The 18,320-nt window shown below is 45.0% G+C and overlaps 1 protein-coding gene across 1 annotated transcript in view; it reads left to right on the top strand.

Annotated features, from left to right (window-relative positions):
- LOC138284363 (mucin-2-like) overlaps positions 1–18,320 on the top strand; it is a 1,502,605-nt gene that overhangs the window by 1,130,914 nt on the left and 353,371 nt on the right. The window contains exons 34-35 of the mRNA XM_069223056.1: positions 6,528–6,705; positions 13,863–13,970. Coding sequence (XP_069079157.1) covers positions 6,528–6,705; positions 13,863–13,970 — 286 coding nt within the window. The remainder of the gene's footprint in view (positions 1–6,527; positions 6,706–13,862; positions 13,971–18,320) is intronic.

The raw sequence follows: 18,320 nt of genomic DNA on the forward strand, positions 1-18,320 counted from the left end.
ATGTCACCTGCTGGCACTGGCCACTCAGAGCAGTCCAGTGTGCCCCCAACACCTCTGAATCCAAGATGGCAGAGGTTTGGGACACACTGGAGGAGCTCTGGGCACCTCCCCTGGGAGGTACTGGTCAGGGGAGTGGTCACTCCCCTTTCCTTTGTCCAGTTTTGCGCCAGAGCAGGGTTGGGGGATCCCTGAACGGTGTAGACTGGCTTATGCAGAGATGGGCACCATCTGTGCCCATCAAAGCATTTCCAGAGGCTGGGGGAGGCTACTCCTCCCCAGCCCTTCACACCTATGTCCAAAGGGAGAGGGTGTAACACCCTCTCTCAGAGGAAATCCTTTGTTCTGCCTTCCTGGGCCGGGGCATCCTCGCCTACAGATCACCAGGACCACACCCCAGCTTCTGCAACACCATCCCTGACCTTATCGCCCCGATCACAATCAACTCCGAGCACTACATCTTCCTAGGGGATCTCAACTTCCACATCGATGACTCCAGCAACACCAACACAACCAACTTTCTACAAATCATGAACAACATGGGCCCCATGCAACTTGTCACCGACACTACCCACATCCCAGGACCCCCACTGCACCCCATTTTCACATCCAGCAACAGAGTGAAGTATAACACACCTCTTAGTTCACCTGGAGTGACCACTACAGCACCCACTTCACCATCTCAGGGCCTACCAACACTGGCACTGTGCCCCCAACTGCACGTGCAGAGACTGGAAACAGGTTTTAGAAAACCAGTGGGACAACACTCTCAGCTTCCACCTCCCAGACACAACATACGACCCAGATTAAGCTACGAAGAATTTCTCCTAGTGGATTACAGAATGCGCCACCACAATCGCCCCCGCCAAGCCAGTCAACTCCAAAGAAGAGCCAGCTGGCTCACCACAGAACTGAAATCCACCAAATGCAACTGCCAACAACTGGAAAGGAAGTGGTGCACCAGCAAAGAAACAGAAGTCTTTACCCCCTTCAAGACTTCACTGAACCAGTATCACCACCTACTGAAAGAAACAAAGAAAAACCCACTCACAGATGGCATAGAAGCCGGCACAAACCACAGCAAGGAGCTCTTCGCCATCGTGAAGGAGGTCTCCAACCCCACAGCTGGCGAGAATCACCTCAGCCCTTATGTGACACCCTGGCAGACTTCTTCCATGGCAAGATCTCTATGAAAACTTTGAACCCCAACTCTGCCACTGACTGTGCCCACTTGTTCACACCCTCAAACACAAAACATGAACACCGGCTCACCCACTGGGACCCTCTAATAACCCAAGCCACAGTCACCATCATGAACTCTGTGAATCCACGAGCACACACAGACCCCTGTCCCCACCACATCTTCATCCTCAGGAGCAAGATGATTGGTGACGAGCTCAGGAAAGTCCTAAACACCTCCATCACCTCGGCCTCCTTTCCTGAGGATTGAAAACATGCTGAAGTGAGGCCACTCCTGAAGAAACCATCCACTGACCTAGCAGAACCCAAGAACTATCCCTCTCCCTGCTCCCCTTTCTAGTGCAGGTTATTGAGAAGGCAATCAACCAGCACCTCACTTAACATCTGGAACACACCAACGTCATGGACCACACTCAATTCAGATTCTGAGCAAACCACAGAGAAAGCCCTGATCGCAGCCACCAATGATATCAGGGTCCTCCTGGACTACGGCGAAACAGCAGCCCCCATACTCCTGGACCTATCAGCCTCCTTCAAAACCATCTCCCATCACATCTTGGTCAACAGACTCAATCACCTCGGTCTCCAGGGACATGCCCTAAAGCGGATCACCTTATACCTCACCGGAAGAATCCAGAGAATCCAACTCGTCCCGTTCACCTCAGAAACCAAGAAGATCATCTGTGGCATCCAGCAAGGATCATACTTCAGCCCCACCCTCTTCAACACAGATATGATCCCTCTGGCCAATATCGTCAAATCGCACAGACTCAACATCATTTCCTATGCCGACAACACCCGCTCATCTTCTCACTGTCAAAAGTTCCCCTCCACCACCAGAGCCAACTTCCGCATGTGTATGATGAGTGTCCCAAATCTATGAAGGACAACCGCCTCAAGCTAAAACAGACAAGACAGAAGTCCTCCTCTTTGGGAACAACATCTCACCACCGAACTACGCATGGTAGCCTGCGGAACCTGGCTCACCCACCATCCCAACAGACCATGCCCCCAGCCTCGGCATCATCTTGGACAGAACCTATCTATGAAGCAACAGGTAAACACAGTCTCAGAACAGATGCCAGTTCAATATGTTGACCCACACATGCAAAACCCTGCACAATATATGACAGGCATATACCAACAAGCTCATCACCTTCCACCAACCAACCAGACACTTAGGGGGTGATTCTGATTCTGGCGGGCGGCAGAGGCCGCCCGCCAGAATTCCGCCCTCCATTATACCGCTCCGCGGTCAGAAGACCGCGGAGGGTGTTATGAGTTTTTCCCTGGGCTGGCGGGCGGTCTCCAAAAGACCGCCCGCCAGCCCAGGGAAAAACTCCCTTCCCACGAGGATGCCGGCTCGTAATCGAGCCGGCGGAGTGGGAAGGTGCGACGGGTGCAGTGGCACCCGTCGCGTATTTCAGTGTCTGCAAGGCAGACACTGAAATACTTTGCGGGGCCCTCTTACGGGGGCCCCTGCCGTGCCCATGCCATTGGCATGGGCACGGCAGGGGCCCCCAGGGGCCCCGCGACCCCCCCTACCGCCATCCTGTTCAAGGCGGCTTTCCCGCCATGAACAGGATGGCGGTAGGGGGGGTCAGAATCCCCTCGGCGGCGCAGCGAGCTGCGCCGCCTTGGAGGATTCGAAGGGGCAGTGGAAAACCGGCGGGAGACCGCCGGTTTTCCCGTTCTGACCGCGGCCAAAGCGCCGCGGTCAGAATGACCAAGGGAGCACCGCCGGCCTGTCTGCGGTGCTCCCGCCCCCGTTGGCCCTGGCGGTAGAGAACCGCCAGGGTCAGAATCACCCCCTTATTCTTTCTCTGCTTGGTAAGCGACTAGTCAAATGTTTCCTCGCACGGAAGAGATATGTCGAGTTCTGGACAAGCAGCTTCAGGTCTGTGCAGTGATGCTGAAGATTTTGATGCTCAGGGTCGATGCGTGGAAAATTTACATGCTGTGCGAAAGGTCCACATTGAGAAGAGGTGCTGCGTCGATTCTCCAGCTGCAAGGCAGGCACTGCATTGAATTTTCAGCCGCGGGACAGGTGCTGCGTCGATTTTTCAGATTCACACACAGCTGTGCGGGGATTTTCTCTTGTAGGTTACCAGGTTCCACTTCTAAGGGCACAGGGACTGGATTTGGCACCACTTAGCAAGTCAGGATTCTCAGCAGAAGAGCCCAGGAAGTGGCAGATGAAGTCTTTGATGTCCCTAAGACTTCAGAACAGGTGGCAAGCTCAGTCCAAGCCCTTGGAAAAACTTCACAAGCAGGTTTTCAGAAAGCAAAGTCCAGTCCTTTCCCTCTTTCGGCAGAAGCAGAGGGTAGCAGCAGCAGGCCAGCAGAGCAAAGCAAGAGGCAGAGTGGCAGGTCCTCCTCAAGCATCAAGCTCTTCTCCTTGGCAGAGGTTCCTCTGATCCAGAAGTAATCTGAAGTTGTGGGGTCAACAGTCCAATACTTATACTCATTTCTGCCTTTGAATTAGGCAGACTTCAAAGGAAAGTCTTTATAGTGCACAAGGCCCTGCCTCTTCCTTGTCCTGCCCAAAGGCACACACTAGGGGGTTGGAGACTGTATTGTGAGAGGACAGGCACAGCCCTTTCAAGTGAAAATGACAGCACCTCCCTCTCACTTCTGCCCAGGAAGACTCATCAGGATATGCAGGACACACCTCAGCTCCCTTTGTGTCACTGTCTGAGTGAATTCACAAACAGCCCAACTGTCAGTCTGACCCAGATGTGTATTTAGCAGCCAGACAGAGGCACAGAATGGTTAAGCAAGAAAATGCCACTTTCTAAAAGTGGCATTTCCAAACAGACAATCTAAAAAACAACTTTACCAAAAGATGTATTTTTAAATTGTGAGTTCAGAGACCCCAAGCTCCACATCTGCATCTGCTCCCAATGGGAAACTGCCCTTAAAAGATATATAAAGGCAATCCCCATGTTAACCTATGGGAAAGATAGTGAAAATCAAATTTGGCAGTATTTCACTATCAGGACAATTAAAACACAACGGTACATGTCCTACCTTTTAAATACACTGCACCCTGCCCATGGGGCTACCTATGGCCTACCTGAGGGATGTCCTACATGTAGTAAAAGGGAAGGTTTGGGCCTGGCACGTGGGTACACTTGCCAGGTTGAATTGGCAGTGCAAGGCTGCACACACAGACACTGCTGTGGCAGGTCTGAGTCATGTTTACAGGGCTACTCATGTGGATGGCATAATCAGTCCTGCAGGCCCACTAGTAGCATTTGATTTACAGGCCCTGGGCACACATAGTGCACTTTACTAGGGACTTACAAGTAAATCAAATATGCAAATCATGGATAAACTAATCACCAATAAAATAAAGACGGAGAGCATATGCACTTTAGCACTGGTTAGCAGTGGTAAAGTACCCAGAGTCCTAAAGCCAACAAAAACAGGTCAGAAAAAATAGGAGGAAGGATGTAAAAAGCTTGGGGAAGACCCTGCAAAAAGGGCCAGGTCCAACACTAAGCAATTTCTTTATTTCACCTTGCCTCCTTTTCCTTTATTAACACGTATGAGAGCACTGTGAAATAAATGACTGCAGTATCTGCACTGTACAAAATCTTCTGTGTTTGATTTAATACACTATGTTATTGTTCTGTGAATAATAAAAACCTAGGGCACCATAGGGTAGACATGACAACTAACCTGCCTCTTGGTTCCCTAATGGCATTGTTGTCAGAAATGGGGTGGGGTGGAAATGTATTTAAGGTCATGTTTGCAAACTATTACTTCTAATAAATGCCTCCTAATGAAGTGATACAGTTTGAAGTACTACATTGAAATATTTCCATGTTACATAAATAGACTTTTTTGAAGAAACGTTAGCATATTTTTACATGTGAAGATATATGTAAAATCTTTAAACATCCTAAAGATTCCTTTACACTTCCTAAAGATTAACCGTGCTGTGCACTTTCTGTGCCTCTTTTCTTTTACTTCAGTTAAAGTGTAAATAAATGCTTATCCTTTTGTTTACCATCTTTCTGAATGTTGCTGCTCAAGCTAATAAACAGTAGACTGCTAATTGGGGTGTTTATGTTCACCAGGGGACCAAATGTGAAGCTCATGCGGGCCACAGTTGCCTGGGCTGCACACTGTCTCAAGTCTGGAGAAACACAAAGTTGGGGTTTAAAATGTAACACAGTGGTTAGAGTCGTCTGCACTAATAAGATTGTATTACCACTCAGCGAACTCTTTTTAGAAACCTCAGATAATGATATATTAAGAAACAAATAATGTTTCAAACCCATACATTGCAGTTTGCATGCAGCTCTTTAACGCCGGTTCATAGCTCGGTGTGCTATTAGAAGCATTGTAAATTAGGGACTGAAAGTAACAGAGGGATGTTTGTGACAAAAGTAATAACTCACTGGGCTATCCCCATTAGATACAAATCTGTGATCTGTCTGTTACAGGGTGAACTTTGCAGCAGGCACATTAGGCTCATTAGCTTGTTTGCTACTTTATGACTCAAAACTGCACTAGACAAAACTCCGGTCTCTCCAGCAAGTACATTAATCACCAGTTATCTTTACATTTTTTATAATCACCTGGAAATTGCTGGGCGTAAAATGTAGCACCCTGCTAAGCTTTCCGCCCTGTGCGGTGGCAATGGCTGCACCGCCATAAAGTCGGCACTGGGAAAGAATTCCAGTGGGAGGTTGTTACTCCTGAGAAGGACCGATTCTGAGTGTAGGAGAGCTGGTTTTGGAATGCCCTCATATCTCGACTGCCTAATATGCGAGGGGCAAGGGGTAGGAGCCCAAGCATGGCCAGGATATTATACCTGGCTTTCCATGGAAGTCCGCATCATTCCCGTGGTGCCCTTCATAGAGGTAACTCCACTAGACATGACCACAGAGCAGTCCCACTATACACGGGCCCATTCCTTGAAAAGTTAAAAGTCACTGTCAGGTGCACGTTCGGGCTCTGGTAAAAGGGGCGGCCAGAAATGTGAACAGGGACTCTCTCATTGATTGGCACTTTCAACATTAATACCTTACACAAAATTAGACCACAAAATGGAATGTACCAACTCTATAAGCGTGACACCGCCCATTACAACAACCGTATGGCTGTATATTACCTACAGATACAGAATATATCATTTGAATGTATTAGTTAAAAGTTTACAGATCATTCCTAACCTGTTCTTTCTATGGCCTAAAACCACGACTGTGTCAAGCTATCACTGTATGTCGATTGCCTTTGCCATCTGCTAAAGGAGAGTGTGTCAGTGTCCTAAATTTCTGATTTTGTATATTTCACATGTGATCTTTACCTTCTTGCAGCTTGGAGAAAACTGGACGATCGGCTGTTATATCTGTAGCTGCACTGCTCAGAATATGGGTACGGTCGTATGCCGGCGACGTGACTGCCCCCATATCGAGCCCCCAGCCTGCAGCCCCGAGCGTGAACTAGTGCAGGTGGTGGACCGAGATAATGTGTGCTGCACTAAGCCTCAGTGTTGTAAGTATACTCCAAATGCTCGAAAATCAGAAATGTTTTCGTTTTCTGTAATCCCACCGAGAAAGACTGCTGGGGTTTGCAAGAAGGCAATGTTTGGCTGTACCGCGAGGAAGAACAGCTTGTTGATGCTTATTCGTCACCCTTCAGTGCAAACAAGCCCCAGCAGAGAAGACAAACTACCAAAAGTGTATTGTTGTAGGAGTGCAAAGCAACTTTACAAATACTATGCGCTACTTTACAGCATCACTGTCAAATCAAATATTTGTGATTTTTGTTTACTGTTTCACAGGTCCAAACCAAGGCTACCCGCACTAGATATCAGCAAAAACTCTGGGTGTCCCGTTTAATGCTAAGATGTCCTTCCACCCCTGGATCTGAGCAGTGGTTGAATGATGCGACTTCCATATAGCAACGTGCAGAAGAATGTTCTTGTAGTTCCACACTCACCTTGGTGGAACTAAGAAGATCCACTGCTTAATTTGTTGGAGAATAAGTGCTGTGGGCAAAGATTCACTCAGAAGGCCATAGCCGGCCCTATTGAATGCCATCATACCGAATATTAAGGCTGTGTACTCTTCTTTCCAACTCATGCCTCTTTCATACACCACCAGTGGTTAATTTTGAACCAGTGATTGCAGGTGACAGAGAGAAAAACAGAAAAGGGGAAAGAAAGAGAAGCACAAAAACATAATGAAAAATAAATAAAGCAAGGGTGAAAAGACCCTGAAAGAGTGAGATAAGGGGAAGAAAGTGTCTGGTGGTGGATGAAAGAGAGGTGGTGAAACCAAGACTACACAGCCGTTGTTTTCTCCACCTCTGGTATTTGGTAGCGCCAACTGCGAGTTTTGGGCAGAACTTTGTGCACAGTCACTAATGTTTTTCATGAATAAAACACAGTCCACCAAGGACCCTTCCTGCCACTTTATATCACTCTTGCATGTTTTTTTCATCCCTGGGAGGCACCTCATGGGGATCAGGACATTCTCTATTAGAGGACAGCAACAGGGCTCAGGCAGGTTCAGTTCATGCTGATCAGCTGGACAGTTGCAGGGAAGACTGAAAAAGGAGGTCAGACAGCTGACCCTTGGAGTCACTTCTGGGGATCCTGGGTTCAAGGCAAGCAGTTACAGTCTTCCTTCTTCAAAGAGCAGGACAGTCCTTCTTCCAAATCCTCTACACGTCCAGGAGTGTTCTGATGAGAGGTTCAGAAGGTGTCACATTTGTACTTAGTGCCAACCTTTGTGTGGGCCAAACCCTTGGCGTACTCCCACACTCGTTCTGGTCAGTTCTTCTCTTCCCCCAGGGTAGGCTCCAAACTGTCTAGGGTTACCAAGACAAGGGCAGGCCTGCATCAGGTTGCTTTCCATGTGCTTCATGCAGGGTCCTATGAAGTATAATCAGGGCAGGGCACAGCTCCTTTCTAGTCATCTTGTCAGGAGTGTCCCCACCCTGTACACTTGCAGAAGGACACACAGGGGCAAGGTTACAAGCCCCTTGCACCATCTTAGCACCACCATAGCGTAATTTGTTTGTTGCTAAGCTGGCTTTTCTGCCACGCCATATTTACAAAGTGGCGCAAAGGGGTGTGTTCCTGCGCAGGGAGGCCTGAAAAAATGATGCAGTTAAATTTGCAAGATTTCACTGCGCCATTGTTTCTGCCATTTTTAACGCCTGCTCAGAGGAGACGTTAAAATAATGCACCCATTATATTTAATGGGAAATAACAACCAAGTTTCTAAAAGTAGCATTTTCAAAATAGTACCTTAAAATCCAACCATTTCATTCAAGAGGATTTTATATTACAATTCAAATGAGCGGAAGAAACATTTCTCTATCTGTTCCCAAACTGAAGGTATCACTTATGAAGTGTGATAAAATGGTCTAGCGTTATTCTTTGGGCAAGATAGCCTTACAACAGTCAAACATGATTTTCGGAGTTACTCACGTTCATGACCTGTTAAACATTAGCACACTTGTCCTACTCTTTAAATGCCATGCTTCCTGCCCTATAAGCATGTAGATCCTACCTTAGGGGTGACTTACAAGTATTAACAAGCATTTTCTATGCAACGGGTCTCGTATTTGCTCGAGTTAGAGCTATTAGAGTTGTAAACTCCTAACCGGACTTTTCTTGCCACACAAATTAAAAGAAAAAAATGCAGCGCAATCGCACTATGTAAAATGCAGCAAGATTGTGCTGAAATTGAAAACGGAAAAAACGATCATGCAATGTAAACCCCAGCACGATCGTGCTGTGTCGAAAATAAACAGATAACGTAGTCCGAAAACCATGCTGAAAACATCAGGCCTCAAATGTTTTCAGTAGTGTACTGGTGCTGTGTAGGTGGGCTAAACACCGGAAAAGGCATGACGTATGCATGCCTTTCACAAATGAAAGCAAGCATATTTTAAAAGGCAAGCCCACGAACCAATGAAAGTGACTGACGTGACATGGGCGTGGTTGGAAGCCCCTAGAAAGGAAGAATTAGGCCTGGCAAAGGTTTTTTTTTGCCAAGCCAAATGGCAGTTTAAAACTGCACTGAAGGCTGCAGTGGCAAGACTGAGACATGTTTTGCAGGGCTACTTTACAGAGTGACAAAAGGAGTGCTGTAGCATTTAATTTACAGGCCATAAAGTACCATATACTAGGGACTTACAAGTAAATTAAATAAATGTAGCAATCAGATGTAGGCCAATTTTACCATGTTTCAGAGGGAGAACACAAGCACCTTACTACTGCTTAGCAGGGAGAAATAGCACAGTCCTAAAAGCCAACAAAGGTGGGCTCATCAAAGGAAGGCAACAAAATCTGGGGTGATAATATAGAGAGGGCCTGGTCCAACAGCACATTCGTTTGTCAGGACGTAATTGAGTGATGAGGTCTGCAAGTATGAGGGTGAGCTAGCTTGCTTACATGTGGAGGATGAATCTTGGGAATCTTTGTGAGTTCTAACTTAGAGTAAATCTGCACCCAAATGAGCTAGTAAATAGACAGATGCACATTTAATAATTATCTTTCAAATCAGGATCACAAAGGACTGAAGGAGTATTTCTGGAAACGATTTTTGAACTGGTGGTTAAGTGCATGAGAAGGCAGTTATGCCTGAAAAATGTAACATAGTTTACAATGGTAGAGCCTCATTTACCTTCACATTTGAACATTTGCATATGTATTTTCTTTCATCCACTGGAAAATTATTTCTTCCAATTGATAAACCCGTCCACTCCAAATCTGATGTAGGAAGCAGACGTGGAATTATTTACTTATTAAATTTCCTTGCAAATCTACAACATATGTATTTCAAAGATAAAGGAGTGAGAACTTCAGTTTTATGAACCTAGAAGAAGCAATCATTTGAAGAGGAATACTCAATGTCATGATTCTAGAATTTTGATTACCTCATCTTTATTGCCTTTTAAGAAATATGTGTACACTATCAGTTCATAAACTGTGCTTTCCACATGCAACAAAAGTGCGTTTCCAAAAGGCAAGCTGATGAATGTGTTCTCCACAGGAGAGAACATCACCACAAGACTTAGGAGAAGCAAGCTGGGGAATTGATATTTGTCAGTGACTAGGGTTTGCCGTTCCAGAAATGTAACTATGCTGTTGCTGTTCAATGCCCTGGTCTGTAAAGGGTTCAAGGGTCCAAGAGTGCTTTTCTTTTCAGTAAGAGTTTGAAATGTCAGGTAGCACTTCTTCATGGATCTCCACAATGGCAAGTAACTTAGAGAAGGGATGGAACTGAAGTTTTTGCCCAAATTAGGACTATATGTATCCTTGAAAAAATGGGCCTTTCAGATTTCATCCAGTAAACACCTTGAGGGATAGATCTGGGGAAAAGGGGAGAGAATTATGGAAAACTCAAAAATCAGTGTCAAAACATAAATTTCTATAGCTACGTTATATTCCAAGGACTACAACTGTTTTTCAGGGGGGAATTCCATACTTGCTAAGGGCCTTAGTATCAACAATTACCTACTTGATGATTACCACCAAACCTCTAGTTGTCATTTTAAAAGGGTGGCTGATTCAGAATCATAGGCAAACCGTTTTTCAAGAGAAGTGTCAAACAGATTTAGATTTTGATGTGAGTTAGTCAAGAAATTTGTGAAAATAGTACCAGCAGGAGCTATTAATATGAGTGGAAATTGAGTGCTCAATATAGGTTTCCTTGGTTTCATTTTGTGTTTTGCTTTGATATTAAGTGGTTTAGATAGATAAATGTTTATTTATTCAATACACAGTTTCATATAGCACTTCATCTCAATTCTTTTTAAAACATTTCGATGCAATTTTCATAAAACAATAAGCCATGCACAATACAAGCATGTGCATACGATTAATTTGAGTTGTATAATGTCTGTTATAAGAAGTAGCCCTTCTGAATGATCAGATCTAAACTTCAACAGAGTATATATACCACAACAGTGGGTAATGCAGTGGATAATGGAGCTAAACAAAAAATAAATAAATAAACCAGATAAGGAAAACTTCAGCCCCCCCTCCCGACCCCAAACAGCCATCAGTCATTTCTGTCCATTTAAAATGTAGTCCATGCGTGAACCCAAATATACTACTAAATGCTTGGCATAGCGGTGTGTCATAGTGGATAGGAATACCCTTGGAGAACGTCAGGTGCTCTGGGTGAGAGGACTGGATGGCAGAATGTATTGGGAAACTGCTAATCATTAGCCTCCTTGTAGCACAAGTTTTCTAGTTGGTCATCTCAAATCATCGCAATGGGGTGCTTAAGGAGTCCTTGGTATTCTTACCTGCGCAGTGTGCAACTCTCAGCCGTACCCCAGCGTATTACCTCATCGTGCCAGCTTGATGTGAGGGGAGCTGAAGAAGATTTTCAATGTCTGGTAATTTGAAATTTCGCTAGAAGAAACGCTAGGTCCATAAAGCGTGCCACGGTCCTGAAATTCTTATGCTTGGGTTATAGGCCAAGGAGGAAGTGTTCTACTGTATCCCACTGGGTGACAGCCATAAGTGTAAAAAGAGCACTGTTTATATCTGCCCATTAATGAGTTAGTGAGGGGCAGATCCACAACATGTGTAGTAGATCTGTGGAGTCTGTCTGACATCGGGGGCATTGAGGGGATGATGTGGGGAAATGTGAGCGGTGTCAAGTATGTTCAATGCAAGAGAGAAAATTGGCTGAATTTTAAATGCGAATTGCGGGAGAGTGCTCAGGTATTCAAGGAGAGTGCGCCATTCTTTGCCATGCCCCAGTTCTGCTTCCCATGACTCTCACAAGGGGACGCAACCCCTTGTATAACCATTTAATGAGAAATCTGTCACTATCCATCTCATAAACTACTTGAGTAAGCATATGTGTATCTGGTTCCATTCCTGTGTGTCCCCAGTTCATACGGACATATCGAAGGAGAGTGGTATGCTTTAAGAAAAGGGATCTAGGCAATCCATGGTGTCATATGAACTCTTGATGGGTTAGTAGAGAGCCCTTCATGAACAGGTCCCCAATCATGGTAACTCATACCTCAAGGCGCCAGATGGGAGTGATGTTAGCACTCTCGTTGGTGTAGGTATACCTCTCAGTGGGATGTTAGGGGTGTAATTTGGCTGTAAAATGGGGTAGCGGAGAACACATTTCCAGTACGGTAAAGCATTACTAAGCAATAAAGGCAGTTGGTGGGGTTTAGTTACTCCAGGCAGCAGCAGTCTATGATGTGCACTCCAACATAACATCCAGGGTGTGTACCCAATTTCATTCAAGTGAAACCCACCAGCCAAAAGAACAGCTGTCCCTCAAAGCAATAAGCTCTGAAGTCTGGAGCACCTTATTTACCCCTCATCGGTTGGTTACTGCATTTTAAGGAAGCTAATCTTGCTTGCATATCAAGTTAATCAAGAAGAAATTGAGTATTCTGAAAATTGTTGAGGGGACTATGACGGGTAAATTAACGAAATAATACAGCACTGCATCTCATTTTATAGTCACTTCAAAGAGCTGTAGCCATGTCGCAGTCTACTCATTGTGAGGTAAAAGCTTTGGTCAGATCAGGGAAAAGTTGGTCCCTGTTCCATATACTTCAGCCACAACTCCCATTTGGGTGGTATTCTGTTGTGCATGAGGTGCATGTAGTTGATTCTGCCCTGACCTCCGGACTCGAAGCAATCAACTTCCTGCAGAAGCCCAGATTCTTGGCACTGCTTCCATGCTTCATATGTTAGAAGGTTTGCTGCATGATCAAGTGTAAGTCCACACAGTGTGTAGTGAGTGTCACATTTTGCAGGTCTTCTGGCCTTATTAATGATACAGAGAAATGTGATCCATTCTCTTCTATTGTGACCTTCTTGGCTATAATCATGCATAGGAAGCTCTCTTTCATCTGTTGGACGATCATGAATAAGAAGCTCACTTTCATCTAATAAGACCAACTCCGCTCCATCCTGTTTCTTCTAGGGAAACCATATTTGCTCCTTTCATGCATAGGAAGCTCCCTCTCATCCAGTAGAACCGTCTTTACTCCATTTAGGCATAGGAAGCTCACGTTCATCTCGCACAACTGTTTCAGCTCCATTCATGAATAGAAGCTCTCATTCATCTAGTGGAATAGTCTTGGCTCTGTTCATACATAGGAAGCTCTGTTTCATCTGTTGGACTGCCATGCATAAGAAGCTCTCTTTCAACCAGTGTGACCAGCTTCACTCCATTCTGTTTCTTCTAAAAGGCCATATTGGCTTCATTCTTGCACAGGAAGCTCCCTCATTTCGTGGGACAGGTACTCCAGGCGTGTGGTGATGCTGATTTCGTGTCCTGGGCTGTCTGTTCATTGAAAGTGGATTTGGACGATGTCAGGTGAAATGGCTAGAGTTAAGTATCTGGCAGCATCAATGACGCTCAAAGGTACAGTGGGAAATGAGTTTTTATTGTGTTTTAGACGAACAGCATTGGGGAACTACGTCAGTGGAAGAGATTTAGAGGCACTTACAAAGCCGCTATGATACCTAACCTTCTAGCGATTTGTCATTTCCACCTTCAGAAAGCGTTTGTGCACATAAACAAAACAAGCATAATGGCAGACTCAGCTGCAGGAAAGAGTTACATTTACGTTTTCAAGATTGACTCGCTTGGTTGAGGATTCATCTGTTAATGTGCTGATTTGTTAATCTCTCCTCTGTGCAGTATGCAAGCCTCAGGGATGCAGCAGTGCTGTGACAACCTGTCCTCAAGGCTTTGAACTTACGTGTGGCAAAATGGATGAAAATCAATGTTGTCCGGTCTATACCTGCAGTAAGTCTTACACTTTTATTGATCAAAGTTTAAAACACTGTTCCTGTCCTGCTACATGTCTCTACTACTGTAAACGTTGTGTATTGCCATATATCAGTAAAATGTCTATTTTAGAACATTTGCACTCCTGATCCCTCGGCCCAGTTTCTCTTTCCTAATTCTTACACCATGGAAGTTTTAAATAATGTATGTTTAGGGTGCCCTTCTGTCTTACTTCTGCCTCATCATGCTTGCTATTCCACTGCCGATTCAAACTTTCACTCTACAAGCGCCATCCTCCTCCCTCCTTTTAACACCAAAAGTCATTCTCCTATCTATTTTGTTTTTCATCCCTTAGCATTCCACCTCAAAGCTCTTTTCTCCACATCGTTGTATTTCAGAATAAATGATCTCTACTCTCATCATCTTCCTTTTTCATTCTCTGTTACTTTCTACTGTTAACACTTCATCCACATTCCTGTCTCTGTCACCCACCCCCTCCCTCTTTCATTTTCTTACATGCTCTCACATAAAGTGGTGTGCACCACCTAGTGCTTACAGCCTAGCCTGACGTCATGACAGTTACACAGTGGTCTGGGCATGGGATCCGAAAGAGAAAATGTGCCATCGCTACCTACTTTCAATAAGCAATCATAAGTATTATTGCATTGTAGAAAATGAAACAAGTGATGCAAATGAACAGTTATGCCAGGGAAACATAACAAACGCATACTATGGCACCTTCTGCGTGGAAAAACAAAGGGTAGTTAGAACAACTGAGCACTTTGTACTTGTGTTAGAAAGAGTTAAGGAGGATGCTCTAATAATCAGTTACTGCCTACACTACTAATTGCTCAAACAAGGGGTCAGCTCTGAAAAATATTATTGCCCAGACTGCACTTAGACTGGTAATTCCAGTGGGAAACTGCTACGCCCAAGTAAAACCGACCTAATATTTCTGTAGTGGCATAACAAAGATCTCCGCAGCCCCCACGGTGCGGAGGGGAGGTGAGCTCCAGGGGGCGCCCTCAGCACAGTACCCTGGCCTGAGAGCTCCTGAATAAATCCAGAGGGGACCTCCACCATGTACTCTTCAGGGGGCCCCCTCGAGTTTTGTCACACTACTGATACCTGTACCCGGATTTCCAACATGCAGGAACACCTGGCCTGATTTAACTTGCAAGAAAAGCAACCACAGGTGCACTAAGGCCCAGACTTACAAAAAAGTGGCACAGCGTGGTGACAAAATTTGCAGCGCCGTGCTGCGGGCACTTTTGAAACACAGGGATGTGCCGTATTTACAAAAATACTGCATGCCCCTGTGTTTCCCCCTGCGCCAGTACTAAATTTAGGCGGCAACCATAGTGCAAGGGTGTCTGCGTTGAGGGGGTAGATTGTTTATGTGCAATCCACAAAGGTGATTTGGCACTTCTAGCAGCACACATAGAAGTACCAAATCATCATTTTTTAATGATTGTTTATATGCAGGAAGAGAAACCTTCCTGTACTAAACAATCATTCATTGTCTTTTTCTCTTTTTGTGTGTGTTGCAGAATGCAGCACACATAGAAAAAGCAACAGGTATTTGCAATGCAATAGGTCTCCCATTTCCTTGAGTTAGAACTATTGGCGTTGTAAATTCATATATGAACTTTTCATGCACACCACATAAATTGGTCAACCCTGCCTCATAATTTGGTCTTTTCCTGCCACATAAATCCAGCGGCCCTGCATATAACTAAATCACTTCCATTTTCCTTCTTCCTCTATCTGCAACAAAAAATGATTTTTTTTCTATTTATCATCCTAATTTAAATCTGCCATGCTAATGACAATAGAATACCACTTTCACCACAGCACCATCAGAATTGCTGGCTGGCTAACACAGTTCCTCCAAAAGTGTATTTTTTCTGTGTTTGCCAAATAGTGGCACCACCCTCCTATGCAAGAAAGCTCCATTTTTTTTTTTTTTTTTTGGTTTTCGGAAACAAATGTCTCCCCGGGTGTTTGTTTCTGAAAATCAAAAAAATGTAAATACATTTTCACTGCCCATTAACACTGTCGCACCAGACAGACTAGCTTCACTTCACTCATGTGATCAGCAAAAGAAAGTGCTTCCAGTGGACACATGGGGCACACAACACCTGTCTGATTTTTGCTGTCTTATAGACGTGGCAGGGTCTTTGGGGGAGTGGTGGCATGGCCAGGAGAGTAGGCAGGGTTTAGAGTGCATCACTCCCTGGGCATAGCAGTAGACAGACCCTGGAGGTACAGTGGCCAGGGGGTGGGAGTATGTACCTTTCTGAAGAAAACCCACCGCCCCATGTTTGAGGAGATTATAAAACAGGAAAGTGAACTTAACTCTACGGATCCTCCAGAAATTTATTGGAAACCTACTACATGAAGAGGTTTTTAGCTCACCCTGTGCTCACCATGTGATATTGGCAGTCCACTGTGTGTCCTTGTGAAAACTGCCGTTATCACGTGGCACATGGCGGCACTGTGTGTTGGTAGGCCTGTTGAAAATGAGTTTCAGCAGGCACAGGGATAGCGTTTTTATTAAAATGTAAAGTGGAAACTCGAGCTATCTAAAGAAAGGTGATGAATGAATATGGGTGAAAAAGAGACAGCGAAAGCAGCCAAATACATGCATTTGACTAATTCCCTTTATCCCAAAAGCAAATATAGCTATGGTTGTTTTTGATGATATGTTTTAAACGTGGCTGTCACGTTAAATATTGCTGAGCGATTGAAATGAAGGTAGTGTGTGTGACACTTCTGTTTACATAAATACAGGAAATCTACATTTTTCCGCATTTCCCTGTAGCTCATTATTCTTGCTTATTGATTGTCTAACAGCTTTAAGCCAAAAGCAGACTGTTGGGAGCTACAATAAAATAATTTATAATCACAACTTACTTTAAACTGGGCCTATTTCTGGAAAGTGGATGTGTTACATACCCAAAAAGCAGAGCTTAGGGAGAGAGAAGTAGACGTGTGGCCAGCATGACAAAGACAGCTGATGCAGAGAGCAATTTAAGTAAAGACAACTGATGCAGAATGGCACAACATGAAGAAGGTATAGTGCAAAAACTAGAGCTAAGAACTTTGGAACCGAGGGCCCGGGTTCGGGTCACGGCCAGGCAGCTGAGAGAGATTGCAGAGAGCCCACAAAGACCAAATGTGACCAATATAACAGGCTGATTTAAAGCCTTGTTTACAGCCAAGCTAAACTCAGAGCAAAAAGGAAGTTTCCCTGGACACAAGCAGGAAACAAAGTGAAAAAAAAGTCCCCTACAGCTCAGATAAACAGGACAAAGTGTAATTATACAGTAGGTGGACTCTGCTCCCAAACAGAACAAGGAGGGACATAGAGGAATGGCTGACCACTAGCAAGCAAGGATTTTTAAATGACACTTAAACTAACAAATTAAATAGCTGGAAGCCCACAGAAGAAGCATACTTAAAACAATACAAGAGGTCATACGCTTACGGCTGACCTAAAAACGAGGAAGAATAAAAGTACTCCTCATCCTTGCACCATGCTACCTCCACCTCTGTGGTGGCGTTAGTTTTTGAAGCTGCCACAGATTTACGATTTCTCGTAAATCTGGGGCAGCATCAAAAGTAATGGGTGCTGCGGTGGAGCGCCCACAGCAACACCCATTGCACACCCCTCTGCCGCAGAAAACTGCATTGGAGGGGCCCATATTTTCAAGGCGGCGTTAAGCCACAAAAAGTGGCTTAAAGCCTCCTTGTAAATATGGTGCAGTGAATAGCACCACCGGAGCATCAGTAAAAGTAATGCTCCGGTGGCGCTAGGGCCTTGTAAATCTGGCCCTAAAAGTGCAACACCACCCTGGCTTTAGCACTTGACCGAGCCCCATCTATAGCATGAGAAAGCAAAGAAAACTCCCTCCTGCCTCCTGTGCTTTATCTACCACCGGCCTCCCAACCCAGCATCTCACAGGCCTTCTGCTCCCATTTACGACCTGCCTCTAGCAAGTGGTAAACGGAGCAGATTTGTCTATGAGAATGGGAAGTCCACCTGTGGATTTGGGCCTGGCAACATCAGGTCTGCATGTTATTACCATCCCAAAACAAAAATTCAGAATAGCCCTATTTAGGTGTCAAAAAATTAATATACTCCTTCGACCTCTAAATCCACCTCACTTGTAACCAGGGCCTTTGAATTTTGATTTTCTCAAATATGGGCAGTGCGTAACTGTGGCACTATTCTGTGCAAGAACACACACATATTATAGATTACAACGCAGAAAAGGGGCCCCATTAACAAATCAGTGTGCAGTTTGAACACCAACTGGTTTGTGAATTGGTATGTGTTAGAAATGGGGTCCTTGGTTGGCAGTC

This window comes from Pleurodeles waltl, chromosome 3_1, assembly GCF_031143425.1.
Source record: "Pleurodeles waltl isolate 20211129_DDA chromosome 3_1, aPleWal1.hap1.20221129, whole genome shotgun sequence".
In the NCBI taxonomy this organism is placed as follows: domain Eukaryota; kingdom Metazoa; phylum Chordata; class Amphibia; order Caudata; family Salamandridae; genus Pleurodeles; species Pleurodeles waltl.